The sequence below is a fragment of the Plecotus auritus genome (genome assembly GCF_963455305.1).
Source record: "Plecotus auritus genome assembly, chromosome: 3".
NCBI lineage: Eukaryota > Metazoa > Chordata > Mammalia > Chiroptera > Vespertilionidae > Plecotus > Plecotus auritus.
This window is the reverse complement of record NC_137772.1, coordinates 176,225,648-176,253,596: the sequence shown is the minus strand read 5'-3', so window position 1 is coordinate 176,253,596 and position 27,949 is coordinate 176,225,648. Positions and strand designations below refer to the sequence as shown.

The 27,949-nt window shown below is 41.5% G+C and overlaps 1 protein-coding gene across 1 annotated transcript in view; it reads right to left on the bottom strand.

Annotated features, from left to right (window-relative positions):
- FAM186A (family with sequence similarity 186 member A) overlaps positions 1-27,949 on the bottom strand; it is a gene marked incomplete at both ends in the record, with an annotated part of 109,322 nt that overhangs the window by 57,244 nt on the left and 24,129 nt on the right. Inside the window, 2 exons of the mRNA XM_080660224.1 lie at positions 15,449-15,619; positions 18,744-18,960. Coding sequence (XP_080516350.1) covers positions 15,449-15,619; positions 18,744-18,960 — 388 coding nt within the window. The remainder of the gene's footprint in view (positions 1-15,448; positions 15,620-18,743; positions 18,961-27,949) is intronic.

Genomic DNA, 27,949 nt, shown 5'->3' with positions numbered 1-27,949 from the left:
CACTCTGATTGGCTGTGAGCATAGCGGAGTGATGGTTAATTTTTATGTTTCTCTTTTATTAGGTAAGTGGGTGCTGGATTTTATCAAATCCTTTTTCTGTGTCTATTGATATGACCATGTGGTTTTTATCCTTCATTTTGTTTATATGATACATCACATTTATTGATATGCAAATATTGTGCCAACCTTGTATCCCCAGAATAAATCCCATTTGAACATGGTGTATGATCTTTTTAATGTATTGCTGATTTAATTTGTTAATATTTTGTTGAGGATTTTAGCATCTATGTTCATTAGGGATATTGGCCTATGGTTTTCTTTGTAGTGTTTTTATCTGGTTTTGCAATTAGGTTAATGCTGGTAAAAAGAGCTTGGAAGTCTTCCCTCCTCTTAAATTTTTTGGGATAGATTGAGTTGGATACGTGATGGTAGAATTTGACAGTGAATCCATCTGGTCCAGGACTTTTGTTTGCTGGGTGTCCTTTTTATTATTATTATTACTGCTCAATTTCATTAGTTGTTATTAGTTTATTCAGGTTTTCTGATTCCTCTGATTGAGTTTTGGAAGATTGTATGTTTCCAGGAATTTCTGTTTTGCCCAGTTTGTCCATTTTGTTGGCATATAGTTGTTCACAGTATTTTTTTACAATCCTTTATATTTCTGTGGTGGCAGTTATTACTTTGTCTATTTTATTTATTTGAGTTCTCTCTTTTTGTTTCTTGATGAGTCTGGCTAAAGGTTCATCAATTTTGTTTATCTCTTCGAAGAACCAACTCTTGGTTTCATTGATGTTTTGTATTTTTTTAAAAATAATTCTTTATTGTTGAAAGTATTACATATGTACCCTCCCCCCACTCACCCCCTCCAGCCTGCCCCAGGCCTTTAACACTCTATTGTCTGTGTCCATGAGTTATGCATATATGCATACAAGGTCTTTGGTTGGTTACCTTCCACCCACCCACACTCTCCTGCCTTCCCTCTGAGACTCAGCACTCTGTTCCATGCTTCCATGTCTCTGGATCCACTCCATTCATCAGTTTATTTTGTTACATAGATTCCACATATAAGTGAGATCATGTGATACTGTCTTTCTCTGACTGACTTATTTCACTTAGCATGATACTCTTCAGGTCCCTCCATGCTATCTCAAAGGGTGAGAGATTCTTCTTTTCTACTGCTGCATAGGACTTCCAGTACTATGTTGAATAAGAGTGGTGAAGTGGACATCCCTGTCTGGTTCCTGTTCTTAGGGGAAATGATTTTAGTTTTTGCCCATGAGTATGATGTTTGCTATAGGTTTTTCATATATGGCCTTTATCATGTTGAGATATGCTCCCTCTCTTCCCACTTTGCTGAGAGTTTTTATCAAAAATGGGTGTTGGATTTTGTTGAATGCTTTTTCTGTGTCTACTGATATGATCATGTGAATTTTTCTTTCAGTTTGTTTATATGATGTATCACGTTTATTGAATTGTGAATATTGTACCAGCCTTATATCCCTGGAATAAATCCCACTTGGTCATGGTGTATGATCTTTTTAATATAGTGCTGGATCCAATTTGCTAATATTTTGTTGAGGATTTTAGCATCTGTATTCATTAGGGATATTGGCTTGTAATTCTTTCTTTATAGTGTCCTTATCTGGCTTTGAAATTAGGATAATGCTGGCCTCTTTAAAAGAGCTTGGAAATGCCAAAACCGGTTTGGCTCAGTGGATAGAGCGTCAGCCTGCGGACTGAAGGGTCCCGGGTTCGATTCCGGTCAAGGGCATGTAACTTGGTTGCGGGCACATCCCCAGTGGGAGGTGTGCAGGAGGCAGCTGGTCGATGTTTCTCTCTCATTGATGTTTCTGACTATCTATCACTCTTCCTTCCTCTCTGTAAAAAATCAATAAAATATATTTAAAAAAAAAATAAAATAAAAGAGCTTGGAAGTGTTTCTTCCTCTTGGATTTTTGGAATAGTTTGAGGAGTATAGGTGTTAGTTCTTCTTTGAATGTTTAGTAAAACTCCCCTGTGAAACTGTCTGGACCCAGGCTTTTGTTTGCTGTGATTTTTTAAAAATTATTATTACTGTTCCTATTTCATGAGTTGTTATTGGCCTATTCAGGTTTTCTGATTCTTCCTGATTCATTTTTGGGAGATTGTATTTTTCTAGGAATTTGTCCATTTCATCCACATTGTCCAGTTTGTTGGCATATAGTTGTCCATAGTATTTTCTTGCAATTCTTTGTATTTCTATGGTGTCAGTGGTTACTTCTTCACTTTTATTTCTGATTTTATTTATTTGTGTACTCTCTCTTTGTTTCTTGATGAGTCTGGCTAATGGTTCATCGATCTTGATTATCCTTTCAAAGAACCAGCTCTTGGTTTCATTGATTTTTTGCATTATTTTTTTAGTCTATGTCATTTATTTATACTCTAATCTTTATTATTTCCTTCATTCTACTTATTCTGGGCTTTTCTTGTTGTTCTCGTTCTAGTTCTTTTAGGTTGTAAGGTTAAATAGTTTATTGTTAATTTTTCTTGGGATTTTTTTGAGGTTTCTTTCTCGATCTCTTTGGTAACCCATTCATTGTTTAATAACATGCTATTTAGCCTCCATGTGTTTGAATGTTTTTTAGTGTTTTTACTGTAGTTGATTTCTAATTTCATTACACTGTGATCTGAGAAGATGCCTGATATGATTTCAATCTTCTTGAACTTGTAGAGACTGTTTTGTGTTCTAACATGTGGTCTATCTTTGAAAATAACCCATGTGCACTTGAGAAGAATGTATATTCTGCAGCTCTGGGTGAAATGTTTTATAAAGTTCAGTTAAATCCATCTGATCCAGTGTGTCATTTAGAGTCACTGTTTCCTTGTTAATTTTTTGTCTGGAAGATCCATCCAGTGAAGTCAGCAGAGTGATGAAGTCCCCTACTATGACTATATGTTGTCGATCTCTCCCTTAAAGTCCTCCAGAAGTTTTTAAAAAAATATATCTAGATGCTCCTATGTTGGGTGCATATATGTTTACCAGGGTTGTATCGTCTTGTTGGATCTATCCCTTTAGCATTATGTAGTGACCTTTGTTATCTCTTGTGATGGCCTTCATTTTGAAGTCTATTTTGTCAGATGTGAGTATTGCTACTCCTGCTTTTTTTTTTTTCTTGTCCATTTGCATGGAAAATTTTTTTCCATCCCTTCACTCTCATCATCTGTGTGTCATTTGTTCTGAAGTGAGTCTCTTGGAGACAGCACATGGTTGGGTCATGTTTTTGTATCTATTCATCTTCCCTATGTCTTCTGATTGGAGCATTTAATCCATTTACATTTACAGTTATTATTGATAGATACTTATTTGTTGCGATTTTAATTCTGTATGCCTAGGTTTCTCTCTCTATTTCTTCTCATCACAGCAGTGGCTTTAGCATTTCTTGTAATGCTTGCTTGGTAATGATGTACTCCTTTAGCCTTTTTTTGTCTGGAAAGCTCTTTATTTGACCATCTATTTTGAATGATAGCCTTGCTGAATATAGTAATCTTGGTTTCAGATCCTTGCTTTCCATTACCTTGAGTACTTCATGCCATTCCCTTCTGGCCTGTAGAGTTTCTGATGAGAAATCAGTTGTCAGCTTTATGGGAGATCATTTGTAGGTAACAGTTTGCTTTTCTCTCTCTCTCTCTCTCTCTCTCTCTCTCTCTCTCTGTCTCTCTCTCTCTCTTTTCTCTTGGTACCTTTAAGATTCTCTCTTTGTCTTTAATTTTTAGCATTTTAATTATGATGTGTCTGGGTGTTGGCCTGTTTGGGTTCTTCTTGCTTGGGGTTGTCTGAGCCTCCTGAACTTATGTAACTTTTTTCTTCATTAGGTTAGGGAAGTTTTCTGCCATAATTTCTTCAAACAAGTTCTCTATCCCTTACTCCCTTTCTGCCTCTTCTGGGACACCTGCTATTTGAATATTGTTACATTTATGTTTCATGCTGTTCTACAGCTCTCTTAAGCTGTCCTCCTTTTTTTAATTTTTTTTTTCTTTTTGGCTCTCTGATAGAGTTTTTTTTCAACCCTGTCTTCTAAATCACTGATTCGATCCTCAGCTTCTCCTAATCTGCTGTGTATTCCTTCCAATGTGTTCTTTATTTGTGCTATGTCATCCTTTATTTCTGTTTTCATAGTTACTGTATCTTTTCTCATGCTATTGAGCATCTTTACCATCATTATTCTGAATTCTATATCAGATAAATTTCTTATCTCCATTCCATTTATCTCTTCTTCTGGAGAATTCTCTTGTTCTTTCATTTGAGGATTGTTTCTTTGTCTCCTCATTTTGGTTGCCTGTTTGGGTTTGTGACTATGTATTAGGTAGATCTGCTATGCCTCTCAATCTCTAGTTCAGGACAGTGTCAAATGCTGTTTCTGTCTAATTAGATCATGCAAAGACTCAAAGGCTCCCGAGATTGCCTCTGCCTACTGACTGATAGGATTTCATATTGAATTGCCCTCAGGCAATAGTCCACAGGTATGGCAAGAGTTTTTTTTTTCAACAGAGTGGGGCAACTGCACCTGCCTAGAGGTTAATTGTTATTCTCAGTCTCTTAGTGGGCCTCAGAAACTCTACACTGTGGGGCAAGGTGTTTTCCAATAGGGTGGGTCAACTGTCTTCTCCCCAGGCAAAGCCACCTGTATAGAAAATGTCTGCATGAGAAAGATGACCTCTGCAGCATGAGGGAATGACTCAGCACAGGAAACCAGGGTGTCTGCCTTCTGAACTCTAACCCCAGAGCCCTCAATTCTGGCCTCTGCTCAAACAGCTCCAGTCCACTTTGCCCTCCCTCTGCCGGAGCACAAGGTGAGTGGCTTCACAGGGAATTTTGTGTGTTGGCCCTTTAAGAGGGTGCCTGAATTTCTAGCCATCTCTCTCTGTCAGACAGCACCCCCACTGCTTTTCATAGCCAGATGTTATGTGGGTACCCTTCTCGCTTCTGGTGCTCTCTGTTGGGGGGCGGGGGCAGCTTGGGAATTAGACCCCAGAGTTCTCAGTGACAACCCTCCACAGCTGAGATATCTCTCCAGAACTTCAGCTGCTGTCTGTGGGAGCCCAGCCAGCCCTTTCACACTTCTTCCCCTCCTACCAGTCTCTATGTGGTCTCCACTTTCCATCCTTGGTTATCAGGGTTCTCTCCAGTGAGTCTTCCGTTGATTATTCAGGAAGTTTTTCTGTATTTTAGTTGTAATTCCAGTTTGCTCCTGGGAACATGTCCATGCAGCATCCACTTACTCTCCCGCCTTATTTAATCTCTATATTATTTTTTTAGTCTCTATATTATTTATTTCACTCTGATCTTTATTATTTCTTTCCTTCAACTTCCTCTGGGCTTTTCTTGTTGTTTTCTTTCTAATTCCATTAGTTGCAGGGTTAAACTGTTTGAGTTTTTTCTTGTTTCTTGAGGTAGGCCTGTAATGCAATGAACTTCTCTCTCAGGACTGCTTTTGCTGTGTCTCATAGATTTTGAATGTGCATTCATTTTCATTTGTTTCCAGTTAATTTTTTATTTCTTCTTTGATCTCATTGGTAACCCACTCATTGTTAAATAACATGTTATTTAGCTTCCATGTGTTTGAGTGTTCTTAACTTTTCTATTATTGTTGAATTCCAGTTTCATGCCATTGTGACCCAAGAAGATGCTTGATTTGATTTCAATATTATTGAATTTGTTAAGAATCATTGTGTCCTAACATGGGGTCTATCTTTGAGAATGTTCCATCCATTTTTGAGAAGAATGTGTATTCTGCTGCATTGGGATGAAATGTTCTGTAAATATTAATTAAATCCATCTGAGCTAGTGTGTCATTAAAGCTGCTGTTTCCCTGTTGATATTTGGCCTGGAATATCTATCCAGTTATGCCAATGGAGTGTTAAAGTCCCCTCCTATAACTTTATAGTTGTCAATCTCTCTCTTAAATTCCTCCAAGAGTTTTTTTTTATATATTTAGGTGTTCCTATATTGGGTGCATATGTTACCAGGGTTATATCCTCTTATTGGATTACTCCCTTTAGTGTTATGTAGTGTCCTTCTTTATCCCTTATTATGGCCTTTGTTTTAAAGTCTGTTTTGTCATATATAAGTATTGCTACCCTGGCTTTTTTGTTTGTTTTCATATGTTTGGAATATTTTTTCCATGCCTTCACTTTCATCTTGTGTGAATCTTTTGTTCAGCGGTAGGTCTCTTGTAGACAGCATATATATGGGTCATGTTTTCTTATGCATTCAACTACCCTATGTCTTTTGATTGGAGCATTTAATCCACTTACATTTACAGTTATTATTGATAGGTACTTATTTATTGCCTATGTTCCTCTCTCTATATATTTCTTCTTATAGCAGTACCTTCAATATTTCTTGCAATGCTGTTTTGATGGTAATAAACTCCTTTTTGCTATTGTTTAAGTCTGGGAAGCTCCCTATTAGACCTGAAATTTTTTCTTTTTTTTTTTTTTTTAATAAATCTTTATTGTTCAGATTATTACACTTGTTCCTCTTTTTTCCCTCCATAGCTCCCCTCCACCCGGTTCCCACCCCACCCTTTTCCCTTAACCCCCGACACTGTCCTCATCCATATGTGTAAGATTTTTATTTAGGCTCTTCCCGCACCACCCACCACCCTTTCCCCCTGAGAATTGTCAGTCCACTCCCTTTCTATGTTCCTGATTCTATTATATTCACCAGTTTATTCTGTTCATTAGATTTTTTATTCACTTGATTTTTAGATTCACTTGTTGATAGATATGTATTTGTTGTTCATAATTTTTATCTTTACCTTTTTCTTCTTCTTCCTCTTCTTAAAGAATACCTTTCAGCATTTCATATAATACTGGTTTGGCGATGATGAACTCCTTTAGCTTTTTCTTATCTGTGAAGCTCTTTATCTGCCCTTCAATTCTTAATGATAGCTTTGCTGGGTAGAGTAATCTTGGTTGTAGGTTCTTGCTATTCATCACTTTGAATATTTCTTGCCACTCCCGTCTGGCCTGCATAGTTTCTGTTGAGAAATCAGCTGACAATCATATGGGTGCTCCCTTGTAGGTAACTAACTGTTTTTCTCTTGCTGCTTTTAATATTCTCTCTTTGTCTTTTGCTCTTGGCATTTTAGTTATGATGTGTCTTGGTGTGGTCCTCTTTGGATTCCTTTTGCTTGGGGTTCTGTGTGCTTCCTGGACTTGTAAGTCTATTTCTTTCACCAGGTGGGGGAAGTTTTCAGTCATTATTTCTTCAAATAGGTTTTCAGTATCTTGCTCTCTCTCTTCTTCTGGCACCCCCATAATGCGGATGTTCTTCAAACATGTTTGTCTCTTAGTTTACCTATGCTTGAAGTTGTCCCAGAGGCTCCTTACACTATCTTCATATTTTTGGATTCTTTTTTCTTCTTGCTTTTCCAGTTGGGTGTTTTTTGCTTCTTTGTATTTCAAATCTTTGACTTGATTCTTGTGATCCTCTAGTCTGCTGTTGGATCTCTGTATATTATTTTTTATTTTAGTCAGTGTATGCTTAATTTCTAGCTGGTCCTTTTTCATATCCTTGAGGGTCTTGCTAAATTTATTGGCAGCTTCTAGAAAATTCTTGAAAAACCTTATAACTGTGATTTTGAACTCTATATTCAGTAGTTTGCTTTCCTCCATTTCTTTCATTTGTGACCTGTTTCTTTGTCTTTACATTTTGGCTGCTTCCCTGAGTTTATAGAGTGGCTTTGTGTGCTAGGTGTCCTATAGGGCCCAGTGGCTCAGCCTCCCCAGTTACCTCAGGTGGACACTCTTGGTGCACTCCTTTGTGAGCTATGTGCACAGTCTTGTTGTAGTTAAGCCTTTATTGTTATTGGTATCACTGTGAGGAATTGACCTCCAGGCCAATTGGCTGTGAGGATCAGCTGTGTCTATGATAGGAGAACTTCTGTGCTGGAGACACCCTTATGAGACAAGACTTGCTTCAGTGGGGCTTTGGTGCTCACTGAGTCTGCCCCCTGAGTGTGTCCCTTATGGATATGAGGAGTTGTAATCTGATGGTCCCACTCTGACCACTGGGTACAGTGGCTCTTGGATCTCCAAGGAGGTGCTAATATAGCCTCTGCCTGAGGCCACCCAGCAGGAGCTACAGAGAGATCTGCAGATTCCTCTTCTTTGTTTGGGTTTTGGAGGTGCCCAGATGAGGCCCAGCTGTGAAGCGATGCAAGCTGCTGTGGGGCCTTGGGCCTTCTTTTTGATGTTCTGGGTCTCACTGACTCAGCTGCAGTTTGTTAGGTAAGTTAAGAATTCAAAAGAACAAGGCCATTCATATGCAAAAGCCTCTGCACTCAGCTTGGATGGGGCAGAGTCTCAGGGCGGAGCAATCAGCAATGGCTTCTTGGTGCGGGATCTCAGGGTGGAGCAAACAGCTATGGCTTCCCATCAGCCCTGCCCTAAGAGGCCCCCCATGTCTCATTGTCCCTCGGTAATCGCTGCAAGCACCTCTGAGAGAAAGCCGCCCTCGAGTTTCGCCCATTGCCAGACAGTCCAGTTTCTCCCCGTATGAGTCTGGGTCCCCAGAGTCTTGCCTGGAACTGGAGTTCAGAGCAGTCGGGAGCTTGTGTCTCCCTGCAGCTTGAAAAAACCAGCCACGTACTCAGTTGCCGTCCCTCTCCGCGCACACGCCTCTGTACCTCTGCCTTCCGCAGCTCCTCTGAGTCTCAGTGTGCTTTTCTCTTTCCTTCTAGTTGTAGAATTTCCACTCAGTAGCCTTCCTGTAGTTCTGGATGATGTCTGTTTTGTCTCTTAGTTGTAGTTTTGAAATTGTTGTGCAAGGCAGCAGTTCAGGCGTTTACCTATGCCGCCATCTTGGTTTCTCCTGAAATTTTTTTCTAAATATATTTTTTATTTATTTCAGAGAAGAATGGAGAGGGAAAGAGAGATAGAAACATCAATAATAATAAAAAAAAAGAAAAGAAACATCAATGATGAGAGGTAATTATTGATTGGCTGCCTCCTGCATGCTCCACACTGGAGACCCACCCCGCAGCCCAGGCATATGCGAATTGAACCATGACCTCCTGGTTCACAGGCTGATGCTTGGCCACTGAGCCATGCTGGCTTGGCTAACCTGCAATTTTAAATGATAGCTTTGATGAATAGAGTAGTCTTGGTTTCAGATCCTTGCTTTTCATTACTTTGAATACTTCATGAGATTCCCTTCTGGCCTGTGGTGTTTCTGTTGAAAAATCAGCTGACAACCTTATGGGAACTCCCTTGTAGATAATTATCTCTCTCTTGCTGCCTTTAAGATTCTCTCTTTGTCTTTAACCTTTGCCATTTAATTATGATATGTCTTGGTGTAGGTCTCTTTGGATTTGTCTTCATTGGGATTATCTGTGCTTCCTGAACTTGTGTGATTTTTTTCTTCCCCACGTTAGGGAAGTTTTCTGTCATCATTTCTTCAAACAGGTTCTCTATCTGTTGCTCACTTTCTTCTCCTTCTGTTACCCCTACTGTAGGGAGTGGCTATAGGGTTAAGCCTCCGACTGACATGTTGGCAAAGCCACAAACAAGTCCCAGCTTAGAGGGCACAGCCCTCTTAGCATTCATTATTAAGCTTGACCTTATGATGCCTCCTAGGATCCTATCTGTGTAGCTAATGGGCTGTGGGAGGTGCAGCAAGTGCTGCCAAAACAAGTGAAACTCACAAGAACATTGTAACTATGGTGACCACTACCTTGTTTACCTCTGGCTATAAAATAAAGGCTTAGCTTGCCGTCTGGATCTTTCTCTGTGGCCTTAGCCAGGCCCAGGAGATCCACCTAGACCCAGCTATTCTCTGTCTTCAATCCTTCACGCCTCCCCCCCCCTCCTCCGCTCAGGCTCACTGAACCCTTGGCTGTGCTGGCCCAGCACACCCTACAATGTGGATGTCATTACATTTTATGTTGTCCCAAAAGTTCCTTAAAGTAACCTCATGTGCCCAGCAAGTGTTGCTCAGTGGTTGAGCATAGACCTAAGAACTAGGAGGTCATGGTTTGATTCTCTCTCATCAATGGTGTTTTTATCTCTTTCTCCTTCTTCCTTCCTATTTGAAATCAATAAAAATATATTTTTTTAAAAAGTTTCCCTAGGCAGTTTGGGTCAGTGGATAGAGTGTCAACCTGTGGGCTGAAGTGTCCCAGGTTCAATTCCAGTTAAGGGCATGTGCCTTGGTTGCAGGCTCGATCCCCAGTCCTGGTCAGTGTGTGAGAGGCAACCAATTGATGTGTCTCTCTCACATTTATGTTTCTCTCTCTTTCCTCCTCTCTTCCACTCTTTCTAAAAATCAATGGAAAAATATCCTTGGATGAGAATTAACAAAAAAAAAGAAAAAGGAGAGAGAGAATTTTAAAGGCAGCAAGAGAAAAGTTATCTACAAGGGAGTTCCCATAAGGCTTTCAGCTGATTTTTGCTGCTCTGATTGATTTCTACCTAGTCTTCTAATTCATTGATTCAATCTTCTGCTTCATCTAACCTACTGTTTATTCATTTCAGTGTATTCTTTACTTAAGATATGTTATTCTTCATTTCTGATCAGTTATTTTTCATGATTTCTATGTATTTTCATGCAGTTGAGCATCCTTATAACCATTACTTTGAATTTGGTTTCTGATAAATTGCTTGCCTCCATTTCATTTAGCTCTTTTTCTGGAGATTCTTCCTGTTCTTTCATTTGGGCCTGTTTCTTTGTTTCCCTGTTTTGGCTATCTCTTTGTTTTTGTTTCTATGTATTTAATTGAACTGCTATGACTCCCAGTCTTGATTGGGTGACCTTCTGTAGTAGGTGTTTTGTGGGACCCAGTGATGCAGTCTCTTTGTTCTTCTGATCTGGATGCTGTAGGAATGTACTTATGTGGTGTTATGTGGGTTCTTTGTTGTTATTTAGTCTTGATTGCTGTTGTCCCATTTGTGGGTGGACTTGACCCTCAGTCAGGCTGACTATGAGACTCAACCCTGATCACATTATACAAATTGTTGTACAGGTGCTAACAGAACAAAACAAGGCAAAACAAAAAACAACACAAAATAAAACTAACCAACAAAAATAAAAGAATAATAAAAGAGACAAAACAGAAAAGGAATAATCAAAGACGAGACAAAAATAGAGAAGAAAAAAGAAACAAAAGAGAAAATATGAAAGAAGGAAAAGAAAACATTAAAATTAAAAAAAATATATATATATATATATATATATATATATATATATATATATATATATATAATGTATATATAAATAAAATAAAGACTAGGAAAGAAAAATGGAAAATAACGAAAAGGAAAAGAAAAAATAAAATAAGCAAAGGTGAGAGCCCTAGCCGGTTTGGCTCAGTGGATAGGGCATTGGCCTCCAGACTGAGGGGTCCTGGGTACGATTCCGGCCAAAGGTACCTGCTTGGGTTGCTGGCTTGATCTCCAATAGGGGGCGTGCAGGAGGCAGCCGATCAATGATTCTCTCTCATCGTTGATGTTTCTAGCTCTCTCTCCCTCTCCCTTCTTCTCTGAAATCAATAAAGAAATATATATTTTTAAAAAGTAAGAAAAGGTGAGAGTGAAATAAAACATATGAAAGGAAAAAAAGAGAATGAAATAGAAAAGGAAAGATTAAAAAAGAAAAAAGTGGTTTTCGCCTCAGCAGCTTTGTGCCCGCTGCAAACACCCTTCAGATATGCTGTCTGTGAATTTTGGTGAATCCTGCTCTGATGTTGTCTAAAGCTGGCCTGGGTATGCTGGTCCTGGGCATTCCCGGAGGTCCTCTGGTGCAAGCCAGTGTCAGATGCTGTCTCTGCCTGGTCCTTAGCAACCTGTCCAAAGCTTGGCAGGGAAGAGTTCCTAGTAGTCCAGTTGGTGTGGTACCTGGAGCTCAGTGGTTGGGTCAGTCCAGCCATGGGCAAACTATGGCCCGCGGGCCGGATCCAGCTGTTCTATCCGGTTCTCTTGCTCTCCCCTCCGCTCCTTTACTTTGAATTTATATTAGTTCACACAAACACTCCATCCATGCTTTTGTTCCAGCCCTCCGGTCCAGTTTAAGAACCCATTGTGGCCCTCGAGTCAAAAAGTTTGCCCACCCCTGGGTCAGTCTCAGGTCTTGCCGGGTGCTCTCCCTTCCCCCATAGAACTGCACTCAGCAGAAGTACATATATGGGACCTGGCAGGAGTGGTTCAATCCTTTTCCTGTTGGGGGTGGTGCTTGCAATCTGTAGAATGGGGGAAGGGCACTTCCTCTCCTTCCCCGAGCTGTGCAAACTGAACTAAGCTTGGATCTGCTTCCCCTAATGCAGCTGTAGATCCCAGCACATGACCTTCTGACTTCCAGACAGAAGCCCACTTGGGAGACACAGTCACAAAACAAAACAACAACAAAACAGCTCTTTATGGGTCCCTGGCACTCCTGCTCCACCTAATCAAGCAGGAAGGGATCAAAAAACCCAGCCCCACTTGCCACTCCAATCGTTCTGTGCTGCCAACCCTTGCAGGGCTAAGCCAAAATTCCCAGCTCCGCCAGGCTTGCACACGGGCCAAATGGCCAACTCCCCCTTGGCCAACTCCCCCCTCATCATCAAATCAAGCAGGACAGGCCCAGTTTTCCAGCCTTTTACTTCAGAACACAGCAAGATGGGGCAGACTGAGCAGCTCAGCAGGTATCGGGAGGGGCGCCACCCGTGCACTCAGGTGGGCAAGACTGATTCTCTTTCCAAACCACACAGTCTAGTCTCGGACCTGCTCTCTGCCCAAAGTTCCTACAGAGAATAGAGGGCCCCTCCACGTTTCTGTTGGGTGTACCAAGCAGATCCCTCCGCCGGACAAGCACTATTGGCATGGCCCCTCCAACAGTCGCAGACTGAAGCAAACTTCCCAGGCTGGTATTGAAACAATATGATTGCTTTTTCCCTGGGATGGTGTGGTACAAGTCTCCCAAGGTGGACCGAATTCCCACTCATTACCACCATCTGATGCTTCGCAGGCTCCCCTTCCTGTCTCTGTTGTTCTGGATTGGGGATCCCTGCATGGGGCTGAGACTCCATGCCCCCAGTGAGAGGGAGCTCTGCTGCCACAATATCCCTCTGGCTTCCCAGCCACCGCACCTGCACAAGCGGGTTCACACTTTCTGTTGTCTCCTCCTGTCTTCCTCTATGCTACTGTTTACTAGTATAGTTTCAGATCAGCTACACTTCCACTGGTTTTTCTCGTTGACTGCTCTGCCGTTTAGCTGCAAGTCCAATCCAGAGCTGGGAGCAAATGAATGGAACTTCCAGCTACTCTGCAGCCCTCTTGGAATTCCCTACAAGGTCATAATACAACACTAAAACTATTATAAAACTTCTATTAAAGGAAAAATAAGTTGATTGGACTTTATAAAAATTAAACACCTTTGGGTTTCAAAGATACCATTAAGAAAATGAAAAGAGCCCTAATCGGTTTGGCTCAGTGGATAGAGCCCTCAGACTGCAGACTGAAGGGTCCCGGTTCGATTCAGGTCAAGGACACATACCTTGGCTGCAGGAGACAACCAATCGATGTGTTTCTCTCACATCGATGTTTCTCTCTGTCTTCGCCTATCTCTTCCACTCTCTCTGAAAATCCTCAAAATATCCTCAGCTGAGGATTTAAAAAAAATTAAAAATAAATAAGTCAATTAAAAAAGGATATGGAAAGACAAGCCACAGACTGGGTGAAAATATTTGCAAATTACTTTATCCAGAGTATATAAAGAACTCTTTAAAAAATAGAATGCTTCACAAATATACATGCCATACTGCACAGGGGCCATGCTAATCTTCTCTGTGTTATTCCAATTTTATTAAGTATATATCTTGCCAAAGCGAGCACTATAAAGAACTCTTAAAACTCAATAATAGAAATGAGTATTTATTTTTAAAAATATATTTTATTGATTTTTTAGAGAGAGGGAGAGAGTTAGAAACATCGATCAGAGAGAAACATCAATCAGCTGCCTCCTGCACACCCCCTACTGGGGATGTGCCCCCAACCAAGATATATGCCCTTGACGGGAATGGAACCTGGGACCCTTCAGTCGGCAGGCTGATGCTCTACCCAATGAGTTAGGTCTAGAAATGGGTATTTAAATAGATATTTCATCAGAGAAGATACTCTAATGGCTAATAAACACATGAAAGGGTCATTAGAAAAATGCAAATTAAAATCACAATGAGTTATCATTTTACACCTATTAGACATGCTATAATAAAAAAGACAGACACTAACAAGTGTTGTTGAGGATGTTGAGAAACTGGAACCCAAATACATTGCTGATGGGAATGTAAAATGGTACTATTACTTGAGAAATCAATTAACAATTTCTTAAAAAGTTAAACGTAAGTTTACCCGCAATAGATAAATGACCTATCAATTTTATTCCTAGGTATCTATTAAAAAGAAATGAAAACATATGTCTACACAAAAACTTATGTATGTATGTTCATAGCAGCATTATTCATAATAGCCAAAAATTGGAAACAATCTAAATGTCCATGAAATGGTGAATGGGTAAACCAAGTGTGGTATATACAAACAGGAGTATACAATTGGCAATAGGAAGGAAGAAATAACTGATACATCCTATAACATGACTGAACCTCAAAAGCATTGTGTAAAATGAATTAAAAAAAGACATAAAAGACCACATAAAATATAATTCCATTTTATGAAATATCCAGAAAAGGCAAAAGCAATTGAGACAGAAAACAGATTAGTGATTGTCTAGGGCTGGGGTTGGAAATTAATATTGACTGCAAATGGGTATGAGGAATCTTTCTGGGATGATGAAAATGTTCTAAAACTGGATTGTGGGGCCCGGCTGGCATGACTCAGTGGTTGAGCATCTACCTATAAAGCAGGATTTCATGGTTTGATTTCTCAGTTGGGGCACATACCCGGGTTGCGGGCATGGTTCCCAGTGTGGGGCATGCAGGAGGCAGCCTATCAATGATTCTCTCTCATCATTGATGTTTCTATCTCTCTCTCCCTCCCCTTTCCTCTCTGAAATTAATAAAAAAAATATTTTTTTAAATAAAATTGGATTGTGGTGATGGTTGCACAAGTCTAAATTTACCAAAAGTCATTGAATTGTACACTTTAAATGGGTGAATTAAAAAAAAATCCTCACCTAAGGATGTATTTTTATTGCTTTTAGAGTGAGAGGAAGGGGGAGAGAGGAATATTGATGTGAGAGAGAAACATTATTTATTGCCTCCCGTATGTGCCCTGGGATGGATTCCACAACCTAGGTATGTGCCCTGACCAGGAATAAATCTGGCAACCTTTTGGGGTATGGGATGACACTCCAACCAATTTAGCCACCTGGGCAGGGCAAATGGGTGAATATTATGGTATCTATATTTTACCTCAATAAAATTGAATTTTAGAAAAAGTAAAATCCATTTCCAATGTCTTAAACCAGCCTTACTTCTTTTTTCCTCTTGTTTCTTCTTGTCTTCGAGCAAAGAGGCACTAATTCCACTCAACATCTTGACATTGCCCTCAATAGCTTTGAATGTTTCTGGTAACATCTCCATTTGTGCTATGCAGTGGTAGTGTTCATCAATATCAATTGCAGTCATATCAGACAAAATGGCATCTTGAAGAGAGTAAGAAAATTACTTTTATTCAGAAAAATAAATAATTGTAACCATATGGGCTTATAATATTGACTATTCAATGTTGTAGTATTTTGGAATATAGGTATCTCATACTTATTGCTATTCTGAGACCTTTTTCTTATGAGGAAATGAAAAAGGAAGAGACTTATAATAGAGGCTTGAACAGTAAGTCTTGGACATAAAAATATGAATCATGTTAAAAGATGTCTATTTGGTTTAGACTCCAGAAAAGTAGGTATCTAAAATGTGAACATGTGTTTTAATATTGGGGATCTAAGCCCCAATTAACTCCTTTGGCAAGTTAATCTACTCTTTTATAACCCCTGTTATAAAGATTTCTTGCAACCAAATTAAATTCCTCTTTTTTGTATTCGTAGTTTATTCATTCTTTCATTCAATCAACATGTCCTCTGTCAAGTTCTCTTCTAAATTTTATGGATAAAACATTGAATAAAACCAATTCCCTGACTTCATATTACTTATATTCTAGTGAAAGGAGACAGACAAAAAAAATAAATAAAAACATTAATTATATAGTATGTCAGATGGTAAGAAATGGTACAGACAAAAATAAAGAAGAGTAAAGAGAAATGCTCAAGGGATAGAGAATGGGGATGGTCAGAGAACACCTAATTTTATTTTATTTTCCATTTTCAAAAATGTTTAAATAGCAGCATTATTTTCTATTAAAGTAAAGCAAAGTTCAAATGCCCAAAAATAACTATGTTTAACAGTGGTTATATACACTGAGTGGCCAGATTATTATGATATCTGAACACATAATAATCTGGCCACTCAATGTATATATATTAGAGGCCTGGTGCACGAAATTCGTGCATGGGGGGGGGGGTGTCCCTCAGCCCAGCCTGCACCCTCTCCAATCTGGGACCCCTCGAGGGATGTCTGACTGCCCATTTAGGCCCAATCCCAGTAGGATCGGGCCTAAACGGGCAGTCAGACATCCCTCTCACAATCCAGGACTGCTGGCTCCCAACTATTCGCCTGCCTGCCTTCCTGATTGCCCCTAACTGCTTCTGCCTGCCAGCCTGATCACCCCCTAACCACTCCCCTGCCAGCCTGATTGATGCCTAAATGCTCCCCTGCCAGCCTGCTTGCCCCTAACTGCCCTCCCCTGCAGGCCTGGTTCCCCCCAACTGCTCTCCCCTGCAGGCCTGGGTCCCCCCTAACTGCCCTCCCCTGCAGACTTGATTGCCCCCAACTTCCCTCCCTTGCAGGCCTGGTCCTTCCCAACTGCCCTCCCCTGCTGGCCTGATAGCCCACAACTGCCCTCCCTTGCAGGCCTGGTCCCTCCCAACTGCCCTCTCCTGCTGGCCATCTTGTGTCCACATGGGGGCAGCCATCTTGTGTGTTGGAGTGATGGTCAATTTGCATATTACTCTTTTATTAGATAGGATATATATATTGGAGGGCTGGTGCATGAATTCATGCATGGGTGGGGTCCGGCCAGCCTGGCCAGGGGGGAGGGACATGGGCAGTTGGCCGGCCTGCCTGCTGGTTGAACTCCTGGTCGAGGGGACGATTTGCATATGAGCATTTTATTTTATTTTATTTTTTTAAAGCAACACTTGGCTTCCCCCAAGTGGGACACAGGCCTCACATATTAGCCTTTTATTATATAGGATATACACTGAGTGGCCAGATTATTATGCGTTCAGAGATCATAATAATCTGGCCATTCAGTGTATATGAATACAGATAAAGGCTGCTGAGTAGACTCTAGATTTAAGTAAAGATTTTATAGGTATAATTCATTATAATTTATTTTATGAATAAGAAAAAAGTCACTGTAGGAAAGAGAGAGTAAAAATTTATTTTTAAAAAGTATTTTTATTTATTTCAGAGAGGAAGGGAGAGGGAGAGGGAGAGGAGAGGGAGAGGGAGAGGGAGGGAGGGAGGGAGAGAGAGAGAGAGAGAGAGAGAGAGAGAGAGAGAGAGAAAGAGAGAGAGAAACATCAATGATGAGAGAGAATCATTGATCGGCTGCCTCCTGCAGGCCCCCTACTGGGGATTTAGCCCACAACCTGGGAATGTACCCTTGACCAGAATTGAATCTGGGACCTTTTAGTCCACAGGCATGTGCTTTTCCACTGAGCCAAACCAAATTAAATAGTATTAGAAAATAATTCTCTTTAATTTGGATGCCCCTCACCACCACACTGCCTGCCAACTGAGCTGACTTCCCATCATTGGAACAAAATGATGACTCTCTGCCAGGCAATTACAGCATGTCACAACATTAGCCCCTGCTTCAGAGGAAAGAGAACACCTCATTTTAAAGTAAGATATAAGCAGAGAATGAGACATATGTCTACTTAGTAAAAAATGTTTAGGCAAGGGAATAGTAAGCATAAAGACACTGGCCAGGAGTATGCTGGCATGCCTGAAGCAAAACAAGGAGGCCAGAATTATTGGCACTAAGTGAGCAATCCTATATTTTTATTATTTGTCTAGTGTCCTCGTGCATGGATTCATGCACATTGAAATTAATTAGTCCCTCTGGTGTAGAGACTAATGCAGGCGGTCCTGGGTGGTGGCTGGTGGGGCAGGACTGGGCAAGACAGGCCAGACATGCCCTGGAGCCAACCTCTCATGGTCCCTCCCAGGCCAGCCGCACCTGGCCCAGCGCCACAGCTCAAAGGGCATCTGTGGAGTGAGCGGGGTCCCTCTGGCAGGTGGGGTCCCTTGGCCTAGCCTGCAGGGATTGGGCCGAAACTGGCTCTCTGACATCCCCCAAGGGGACCCAGAGTGCAAGAGGAGTTGCAAGGAATCGGGCTCCCTCCACTCTGGTTCTGGGGTGCGTTACCCGAGAACCGCCACTGCCAAGTGACTGCAGCTTTGCAACTCCTCGTTGAGCATCTGCCCCTTAGTGGTCAGTGTGCATCATAGCTACTGGCCAGTCAGACTGTTGGGTGGTTAGACGGTTGCTTAGCCTTTTATATATATAGATTCTTACTGAAATAGAGGACAACTCCTTAATCCTTTCTTCTTTAGTCTACTTCTAATCCTTCAAAATTTACTTATAGCTTTCTAGCTTTTTCATCAACTTTGTGGTTTTCCTTCAAACCACTTTTGAAAACTTACTCCATTCTTCCAACCATGCCAGAATGTGGATAAGAGTCTTTTCTTTAATGTCAGCAGAATTAGCACAGAAAGCTATTTTCTCCAGCACCTTTAGTCTCCGTTTCTTATATTCTGAAAAAGAGATTTTTTTTCCAGACTGCATGGACTCATCAAAAGTGTAGCGATGAATTATCCGCTGCACACTTTGCAATATGTCACTCAGCTGCGAATTAATGTCCTATAAGAATAAGAAAGGGGAATATATTAATAAATTTTCAGTTTGACAATAAGCTTTTGTCACCTTTCTTCCTAGAATGTCAGTGACAGTGATTATAAAGCTGTTGAATCAAACGCCTACTAATTCTAGCTTTACTGTGGATCTCAAATTTTCCTTCTTAAATTTTTTTTTCTGCCTTCATCATCCTAGCATTGCTATGATATAATGAAAAGAACACTGGGTTTGAAACCATATCTGGGGTGAGCCAAAATGGCTGCAAAGTAGGTGGAAGCTACACACACCTCCTTCTCCTGGCACCATACCAGATTTACAGCTAAATTATAAAGCAATCAACCTGAATGACCAACTGAAGGACAGTTGAATAGGAGTGTTACATCCAAGTATATATAGAAGAAGCTACACAGAGACTGGTAAGAAGGGCAGAGACCTGGGAGGGCTGGCCCCAGCACCCAGGTACAGTGGCTAAGAAGCCAGAGGATATCTCAGCTGTAAAAGTCCCTCCTGAGGAGTGTGGGGTCTCAACCCCATGCCAGGAACCCCAAACCAGAGCAGCAGGGCCAGGAAGAGGAGTCTGCATAGCATTTGGCAGCAAAGATCAACAGGGACTCTGTCAGCTGGAAAGAGGAGAAAGTCTGCTAGCATCCTAGGTGCTCTTCTAAGGGGACAACCCATAGGAGCTCACTCTTGGGCACTTACCCATGGCTCTGTTAGAGGGGAGGTTACTCAGGGCATACAGAAGCCATAAAAAGAGGATCTGGATGGTATGGCTCTGGAAAGAGCTCTGACAAGTCGGCCACTGAGGTTCTGGTCCTGAGTCAACATACCACACTGCCTCAGGCTCCATCTCTCAGGGTCAGGCACACCTATTCTTATAGCACCAGTTGGGGAGTGCACTAATGTGGCATTCCAAATACTGGTGACACCACCCTGCCAAGCTTGAGTCTGGCAGAAAGGACTGTTGGCAGACACAGAGGAAACAGTGAATAGTATGGTAGCTCCAGACAGGTAGCCCAAGGCCGATTATTCACAGCATCTGACATTGACCTGCACCAGAGCCCAGGCCAAGGGGGCCCCAAACCAACATAACCACTGGTAGGCTTCAAACCACACAATAGCTTGGCCCAACTAGCTACACAAATGGCATTGCCAAAGGGGGACTTCAGCAAATATACCCTGCTAGGAACAGCTCTGCCTCAGGGGCAGCTCCTGAATAGCAACTCATACACAGTGAATGAGGTCTATCCTTATAATCAGCCAGCTTGAGGATTAACTCTACCCACGAATGGGCCAACAGCACTCAAGACTCAACTACAATCGGAGAGAGCACACAACCCACACAAGAATTATTTCTGGAGCACCTAGTTCAGGTAACCTAGAAGATTCTGCCCCTGAGACCCATAAGGCACCTACATCAGAAAGCCCTCATAACAAGCTTGGGAGTCATAGAAGACCTACCTAATACACAGAGACAAACACAAAAAAGGAGACAAATGGGGAGACAAAGAAATATACCTCAAAAAAAGAATAAGAGAAATCCCCAGAAAAATAATTAAATGAAGTGGAAGCAACCAAAATACCAGATACAGAGTTTAAAACAATGGTTATAAGGATGTTCAATAACCTGAGGGCTCTCCCAGTGATAACTTGGGACAAACAGTTCAGCCTTTGTCTCCACACAGATAAAAGCACCTGTAAGCAATGCTCTGTCCAGTAGTTCTATGTGTTGATTTCTCAAATCTGCAATAATCCATCAGGCTACCTGAAAATAAATAATGTTTGCTGCACCTTGTTGTTTATAGGTCTGTGCTGTATGCATAACTTGTGTAGATGTATTTCTATGAAGTAAATTGTTACATCTCCATGAAAAAAAAAGAAGAACCTGAGGGGATGAATGGATGATTTCAGTGAGAGCTTAAACAAAGAGATAATAAGCATTAAAAATGACATAGAAGAAAAAAAATCATAAAAAAGAACCAATCAGGAATGAAGAATACAATATCTGAAATGAAAAATACACTAGAAGGAATCAACAGCAGATTAGATGAAGCAGAGGATTGAATCAGCAATTTAGAGGACAAGATAATCATAAGCACCCAAGCAGAGCATCAAAAAGAAACAAGAATTTTTAAAAATGAGGAAAGTCTGCCCTGGCCAGTGTTGCTAAGTGGTTAGGGCATCAACCCCTGAACTGAAGGGTTGTGGATTCGATTCCCAGTCAAGGGAACATACCTAGGTTGTAGCTTTACTCCCACCCCTGGTCAGGGCACGTATGGGAGGCAACCAGTAGATGTGTTTCTCTCACATCAATGTTTCTCTCTTTCTCTTTTTCTCTCTTTCTTTCTCCCTACCTCCCTCTCTCCTTTCTACTCTCTCTGAAAAGCAAAGGAGAAAAAACTCTCAGGTGAGAAAAAAATTAAAAATGAGGAAAGTTTAAGGGACTTCTGGTACAACACTAGGCATAACAACAACTGCATCATAAAGATACCAGAAGGAGAAGAGGATGAGCAAGGGATAGAGAATCTGTTTGAAAAAATAATGACTAAAAACTAACCTGGTGAAGGAAAAAGTTACACATATTCAGGAAGTCCCAATCAGGATGAACCAGCCTTGGCCATGTGCCTCAGATGGTTGGAGCATTGTTCCATACACCAAAGGATTGTGGATTTAATTCCTGGTCAGGGCACATACCTAGGTGCAGGTTCAATCCCCAGTCAGGGTGCACACAGGAAGCAACCAATCAATGTTTCTCTCTCACATTGATCTACCTCTCCCCCCCCTCTCTTCCTCTCTCCCTAAAATCAATAAAAACATCTTCTCAGGTGAGAAATTAAAAAAAAAGATAATCCAAAGAGGCCCACACCAAGACACATAATTAAAATGTCAAAGATTAAAGACAAAGAGAGCATCTTAAAAGTAGCAAGAGATCCCTAGATGGTTTGGCTCAGTGGATAGAGCATCCACCTGTGGATTGAAGGATTCGGTTCAATTCCAATCAAGGGCACATGCCAGGATTGTGGGCTCGGTCCCCAGTAAGGGGGCAAGCAGGAGGCCCCTCTCTCATCGTTGATATTTCTCTCTCTCCCTCCCTTCCTCTCTGAAATCAATAAAAATGTATTTTTAAATAAGTAAAAAGAGAAAAGCAGTTAGTAACTACAAAGAAGTTACCATCAGGCTGACAGCTGATTTCTCAACAGAAACACTTCAGGCCAGAAGGCATTGGCATAAAATTTTCGAAGTGATGAAAAACAAGGAACTACAACCAAGGCTATTCTATCCAGCAAGGCTATCATTTAAAATTGAAGGCGAGTGGCCTAGAGGCTGGGCTGGGCCAGGTCTAGTTGTCAGGAGTGCGGCCTGCAGGCAGAGAGCTTCACCGAAGGCAAGGCCCTGCCCAGGGTGGGCGGAGGGCTCTGGGGGTCCTGCAGCCGATGAGGCCAGCACACTTCCATCCTGATGGCCCCAGTGCACAGAATGGCCCACAAGATCAGATTTATGGTCGTCAGCTTGTTTGGACAGGAAGATGGTTTCAGTGCCCAGGAACTAATGATCCACGCACAGACTGTCAGCGGGTGGAGGTCACCAAGAATTAAGAAAAGAAAGAGCCCTAGCTGGTCTGGCTCAGTGGATAGAGGATGGGCCTGTGGACTGAGGGTCCCGGGTTGATTCTGATCAAGGCACATGCCCCAGTTGTGGGCTCCATCCCCAGTGGGGGAGAGGGGGTTTGCAGGAGGCAGCCAATCAGTGATTCTCTCTCATCATTGATGTTTTTATCTCCCTTTCCCTTCCTCTCTGAAATCAATTTTGATTTTTTTTTTTTAAAGAAAGAGCAGCAATGCTATGCTGAAGAGCAGAGGATGTTAAGAATGAACTTTCATGAAGAACCGTATTGCCAAAACTGGTTTGGCTCAGTGGATAGAGCGTCAGCCTGTGGACTGAAAGGTCCCAGGTTCTATTCTGGTCAAGGGCACGTAACTTGGTTGCGGGCACATCCCCAATAGGAGGTGTGCAAGAGGCAGTTGATTGATGTTTCTCTCTCATCAATGTTTCTAACTCTCTATCCCTCTTCCTTCCTCTCTGTAAAAAATCAATAAAAATATTTTAAAAAAATAAAAATAAAATAAAAATAAAAATAAATAGAAGAAAATTAAAAAAAAAAAAAAAGAACCGTATTAAGGGGAGAAGATGAGTGAGATGTTAGTGCAGCTACGACTTGAGGAAATCAAAGGAGACAGAAAAACAGCAACAAAGAGAAAAGGAATACCAAAGATATGTAGAAGCTTTAAGGGCCCAGATCCAAGAGAAAATGCAGCTGTATAGTGTTACTTTACCTCTACTATGCAGCTGTGGTCCTGACTTTTGGGATGCTCCTCCTGATACCTGTGCCAACAATTGTATTTTCTATAAAAACCACAGAGCATATACCAGGCACTACATTCAGTCATCAATTCCTGTGATACCCCTTGGGGGGAAATCAACTCTTCAAGCCACCACTCATAATTTTGCTTCTGCACACAGATGGACTTTGAAAAATCCTATCTAATAAAGAGGGAATAAGCTAATTGACTGCCATGCCCTCAAAGATGGCGGCACACACAGCCACAAGATGGCGGCGCCTAGTCCCCTCAGCCCCACTGGGGCGGCAGATGTGCCGCATGGCCGAGCCCACGCCCAGGCAGGTCCAGCTGCTCTGCATGCCTGCCTCTGGAGTCCCCCAGTCCCCTCAGCCCCCCAGCCGCCCAGGGCCGGCCCGAGGCGCAGGTAACCAGGGCCAGCCGAGGCTTGTGCTGCCGGCAGTGGCAGCAGCAGAGGTGTGATGGGGGTGTCGCCTTCCCCTGATTACCGGGTCACCTCCCACCCCTGAGGGCTCCCAGACTGTGAGAGGGGGCAGGCTGGGCTGAGGGACCCCCCCACCTCCAATGCATTTTCATGCACCAGGCCTCTAGTATATAATAAGAATCTGAAATCAACTGCTAGTATTTCAGCCTTCACTTAAAATCAACTCTCTGAGAGATTATTTAGGAAAAGCTCTTCTTAAAGTGTATAATCTGGAAAGAAAGACTGTCCCATGTAACAACTATCTGTACAATTAGATCAGAACCATTGTTTCAGTCTCCACCTTGGGACCATGATGGAAATTTGACTTCCAAACTTACTTCTTTGCTGTGAACCATGTCGAGTTTATTGTTTGAAAATGGTCAGTCAGACCAGTAAGGTTTATCTTTCTTTGCGCTGCTCTGATCAGAAGTGATCATGAGAAATCTTTGAAATTTATCTCATTTATTGTCTTTCTAAAACTGTGCCTTAGAGTCTTGACAAAATTGAAACTGTCTGGATGAAGCAGGAAAGAACATGATGAAATGAGTTTCTGAGCATGCGTGGCCATCTAGATTGCTGTTAGCCTTTCCAGTTGTGTATAACAATTAGAGATGAAAATAATTTGCATTTGATGTACTTTTTTTCTCTCAAAATCTCTTCTGTTGTTGTTGGTGGTGGTGGTGTGTGTATGTTTAACTTAGTACCTTTTTCCCCATTCAGTGACATTGGACATAAGCCTTTTTAATTTTATAAAATAAACCATCAAAAAGAGCTAACAGTTCATTACCACAAAACCAGTATTGCAAGAAATGTTAGAAGGCCTGCTTTAAGAATGAAGGGGGTTTGGGGAATAAGAGAGGGGATGGGGGAACATAGATAAAAGAATAAAATGGCAATAAATAAGTATGATCAATAATAACCTTAAATGAAAATGGACTAATTGCACCAATCAAATGACATAGGGTAGCCTGGCTGGCATGGTTCAGTTGGTTGAGCATCATCCCATGCACCAGGAAGTCGCTAGTCCCATTTCCAGTCAGGGCACATGCTTAGATTGTGGGCTCCATCCCAAGTAGGTATGTGGGAGGCAGCCAATTGATGTTAATCTTTCATCAATGTTTCTATCTCTCTCTCCCTCTCCCTTCCTCTTGAAATCAATAAAAACATATATTTTTTTAAAAAGACATAGGATATGCCAAGCTGGTGTGGCTCAGTGCTTGAGAGTTGACCTATGAGCCAGGAGGTCATGGTTCGATTCCCGGTCCAGGAACATGCCTGGGTTGCAGGTTCGATTCCCAGTAGGGGGCGTGCAGAAGGCAGTTGATCAGTGATCCTCTCTCATCATTGATGTCTCTATCTCTCTCTCTTTCTCCCTTCCTCTCTGAAATAAAAATATATATTTTTTAAAAATAGACATAGGGTAGCTGAATGGATAGGACAACATGACCCATATATATGCTGTCTACAAGAGGCCCACTTCAGAACAAAAGTACACACAAGCTGAAGGGATGGGGAAAATATTACATGCAAATGAAAACAAACATAAAAAGCTGGGGTAGCAATACTTATATCCAACAAATTAGACTTCATAACAAGAGACAAAGAAGATCACTACATAATACTAAAAGTATAAATCCAACAATAGTATATGCCTTTGGAAACATATGTGAACCCCAAAAAAACATATGAACCCAACATAGGAGCACTTAAATATATAAAGAAAATCTTGGTGGACATTAAGGCAGAGAACGATAACAATACAATCATTGTAGGGGATTTTAACATCCCACTAATATCAATGAATAGATCTTCTAGACAAAAAAAATCAACAAAGAAACAACAATCTTAAATAACACACTGGATCGGATGAATTTAATTGATATTTAAAGAACATTTCCTCCCAAAGCAGCAGAATATACATTCTTTTCAAGTGCACATGGAACATTCTTAAAGATAGACTCCATGTTAGGACACAAAATAAGTCTTAATAAATTCAAGAAAATTGAAATTATATCAAGCATCTTCTCTGACCACAATGGTATGAAACTAGAAACCAACTTCAATAAAAAATAAAAAATAAAAACATTCAAACACATGAAGGCTAAACAACATGTTATTAAACAATGAATGGGTTCACAATTAGATCAAGGAAGAAATCAGAAGTTATCTGCAAATAATTGAAAATGAACACACAACAACCCAACATATATGAAAGCATAATGAAAGCAGTCCTGAGAGGAAGTCCATAGCATTACAGGCCTACATCAAGAAAAAGAAAAACTCAAATAAACACTCTAACCCTACATCTAAAAGAGCCAGGAAAAAGAGCAGCCCTGGTGGGGTAGCTCAATTGGTTAGAGCATTGTCCTGATATGCCAAGTTGCAGGTCTAATCCCTGGTCAAGGCACATACAAGAATCAACTGAGAGAAACCAAGATGGCAGCATAGGTAAACACCTGAAATTGCTGCCTTGCACAACCACTTCAAAACTACAACTAAAAGACAAAACGGACATCATCCAGAACCACAAGAAGGCTGGCTGAGTAGAAATTCTACAACTAGAAGGAAAGAGAAAAGCACACTGAGACTCAGAGGAGCTGCGGAAGTAAAGTGCAGAGGTAAGGAGGCGCACGCGCGGAAAGGGCTGGCAACTGAGTACGCGGCTGTCTTTTTCAATCCGGAGAGAGACACAAGCTCCCGACTGCTCTGAACTCCAGTTCCTGGCGAGACTCTGGGGACTCAGACTCATATGGGGAGAAACTGGACTGTCTGGCATTGGGCAGAACTCGAGGGCGCCTTTCTCTCAGAGGTGCTTGCAGCGATTACCGAGGGACACTGAAACCCGGGGGCTCTTAGGGCAGAGCCGATGGTCATCCATTGCTGTTTGCTCCATGATGAAACCCTGCCCCACCCAAGCTGTGTGCAAAGGTTTTTGCATATGAATGGCCTGGTCCTTTGAAATCTAAAATTACCTAACAAACTGCAGCTGAGTCAGAAAGACCCAGAACATCCAAAAGAAGGCCCAAGGCCCCGCAGCAGCTTGTATTGCTTCACAGCTGGGCTTCATCTGGGCACCTCCAAAACCCAAACAAAGAAGAGGAATCTGCAGATCTCTCTGTAGCTCCTGTTGGGTGGCCTCAGGCAGAGGCTAAATTAGCACCTCCTTGGAGATCCAAGAGCCACTGTACCCAGTGGTCAGAGTGGGACCATCAGATTACAACTCCTCATATCCATAAGGGACACACTCAGGGGGCAGACTCAGTGAGCACCAAAGCCCCACTGAAGCAAGTCTTGCCCCATAAGGGTGTCTCCAGTTCAGAAGTTCTCCCATCATAGACACAGCTAATCCTCACAGCCAATTGGCCTGGAGGTCAATTCCTCACAGTGATACCAACAACAATCAAGGCTTAACTACAACAAGACTGTGCACACAGCCCATAAAGGGGTGCACCAAGAGTGTCCACCTCAGGTAATTAGGGAGGCTAAGCCACTGGGCCCTATAGGACACCTAGCACACAAAGCCACTCTGTAAACTCAGGGAAGCAGCCAAAATGTGAAGACAAAGAAACAGGTCACAAATGAAAGAAATGGAGGAAAGCAAACTACTGGATATAGAGTTCAAGACCATGGTTATAAGGTTTTTCAAGAATTTCCTAGAAAAGGCTGATAAATTTAGCAAGACCCTCGAGGATATGAAAAAGGACCAACTAGAAATTAAACATACACCTACTGAAATAAAGAATAATATACAGAGATCCAACAGCAGACTAGAGGATCGCAAGAATCAAGTCAAAGATTTGAAATACAAAGAAGCAAAAACACCCAACTGGAAAAGCAAAAAGAAAAAAGAATCCAAAAATATGAAGATAGCGTAAGGAGCCTCTGGGACAACTTCAAGCATACCAACATCCGCATTATGGGGGTGCCAGAAGAAGAGAGAGAGCAAGATACTGAAAACCTATTTGAAGAAATAATGACTGAAAACTTCCCCCACCTGGTGAAAGAAATAGACTTACAAGTCCAGGAAGCGCACAGAACCCCAAACAAAAGGAACCCAAAGAGGACCACACCAAGACACATCATAATTAAAATGCCAAGAGCAAAAGACAAAGAGAGAATATTAAAAGCTGCAAGAGAAAAACAGTTAGTTACCTACAAGGGAGTACCCATATGA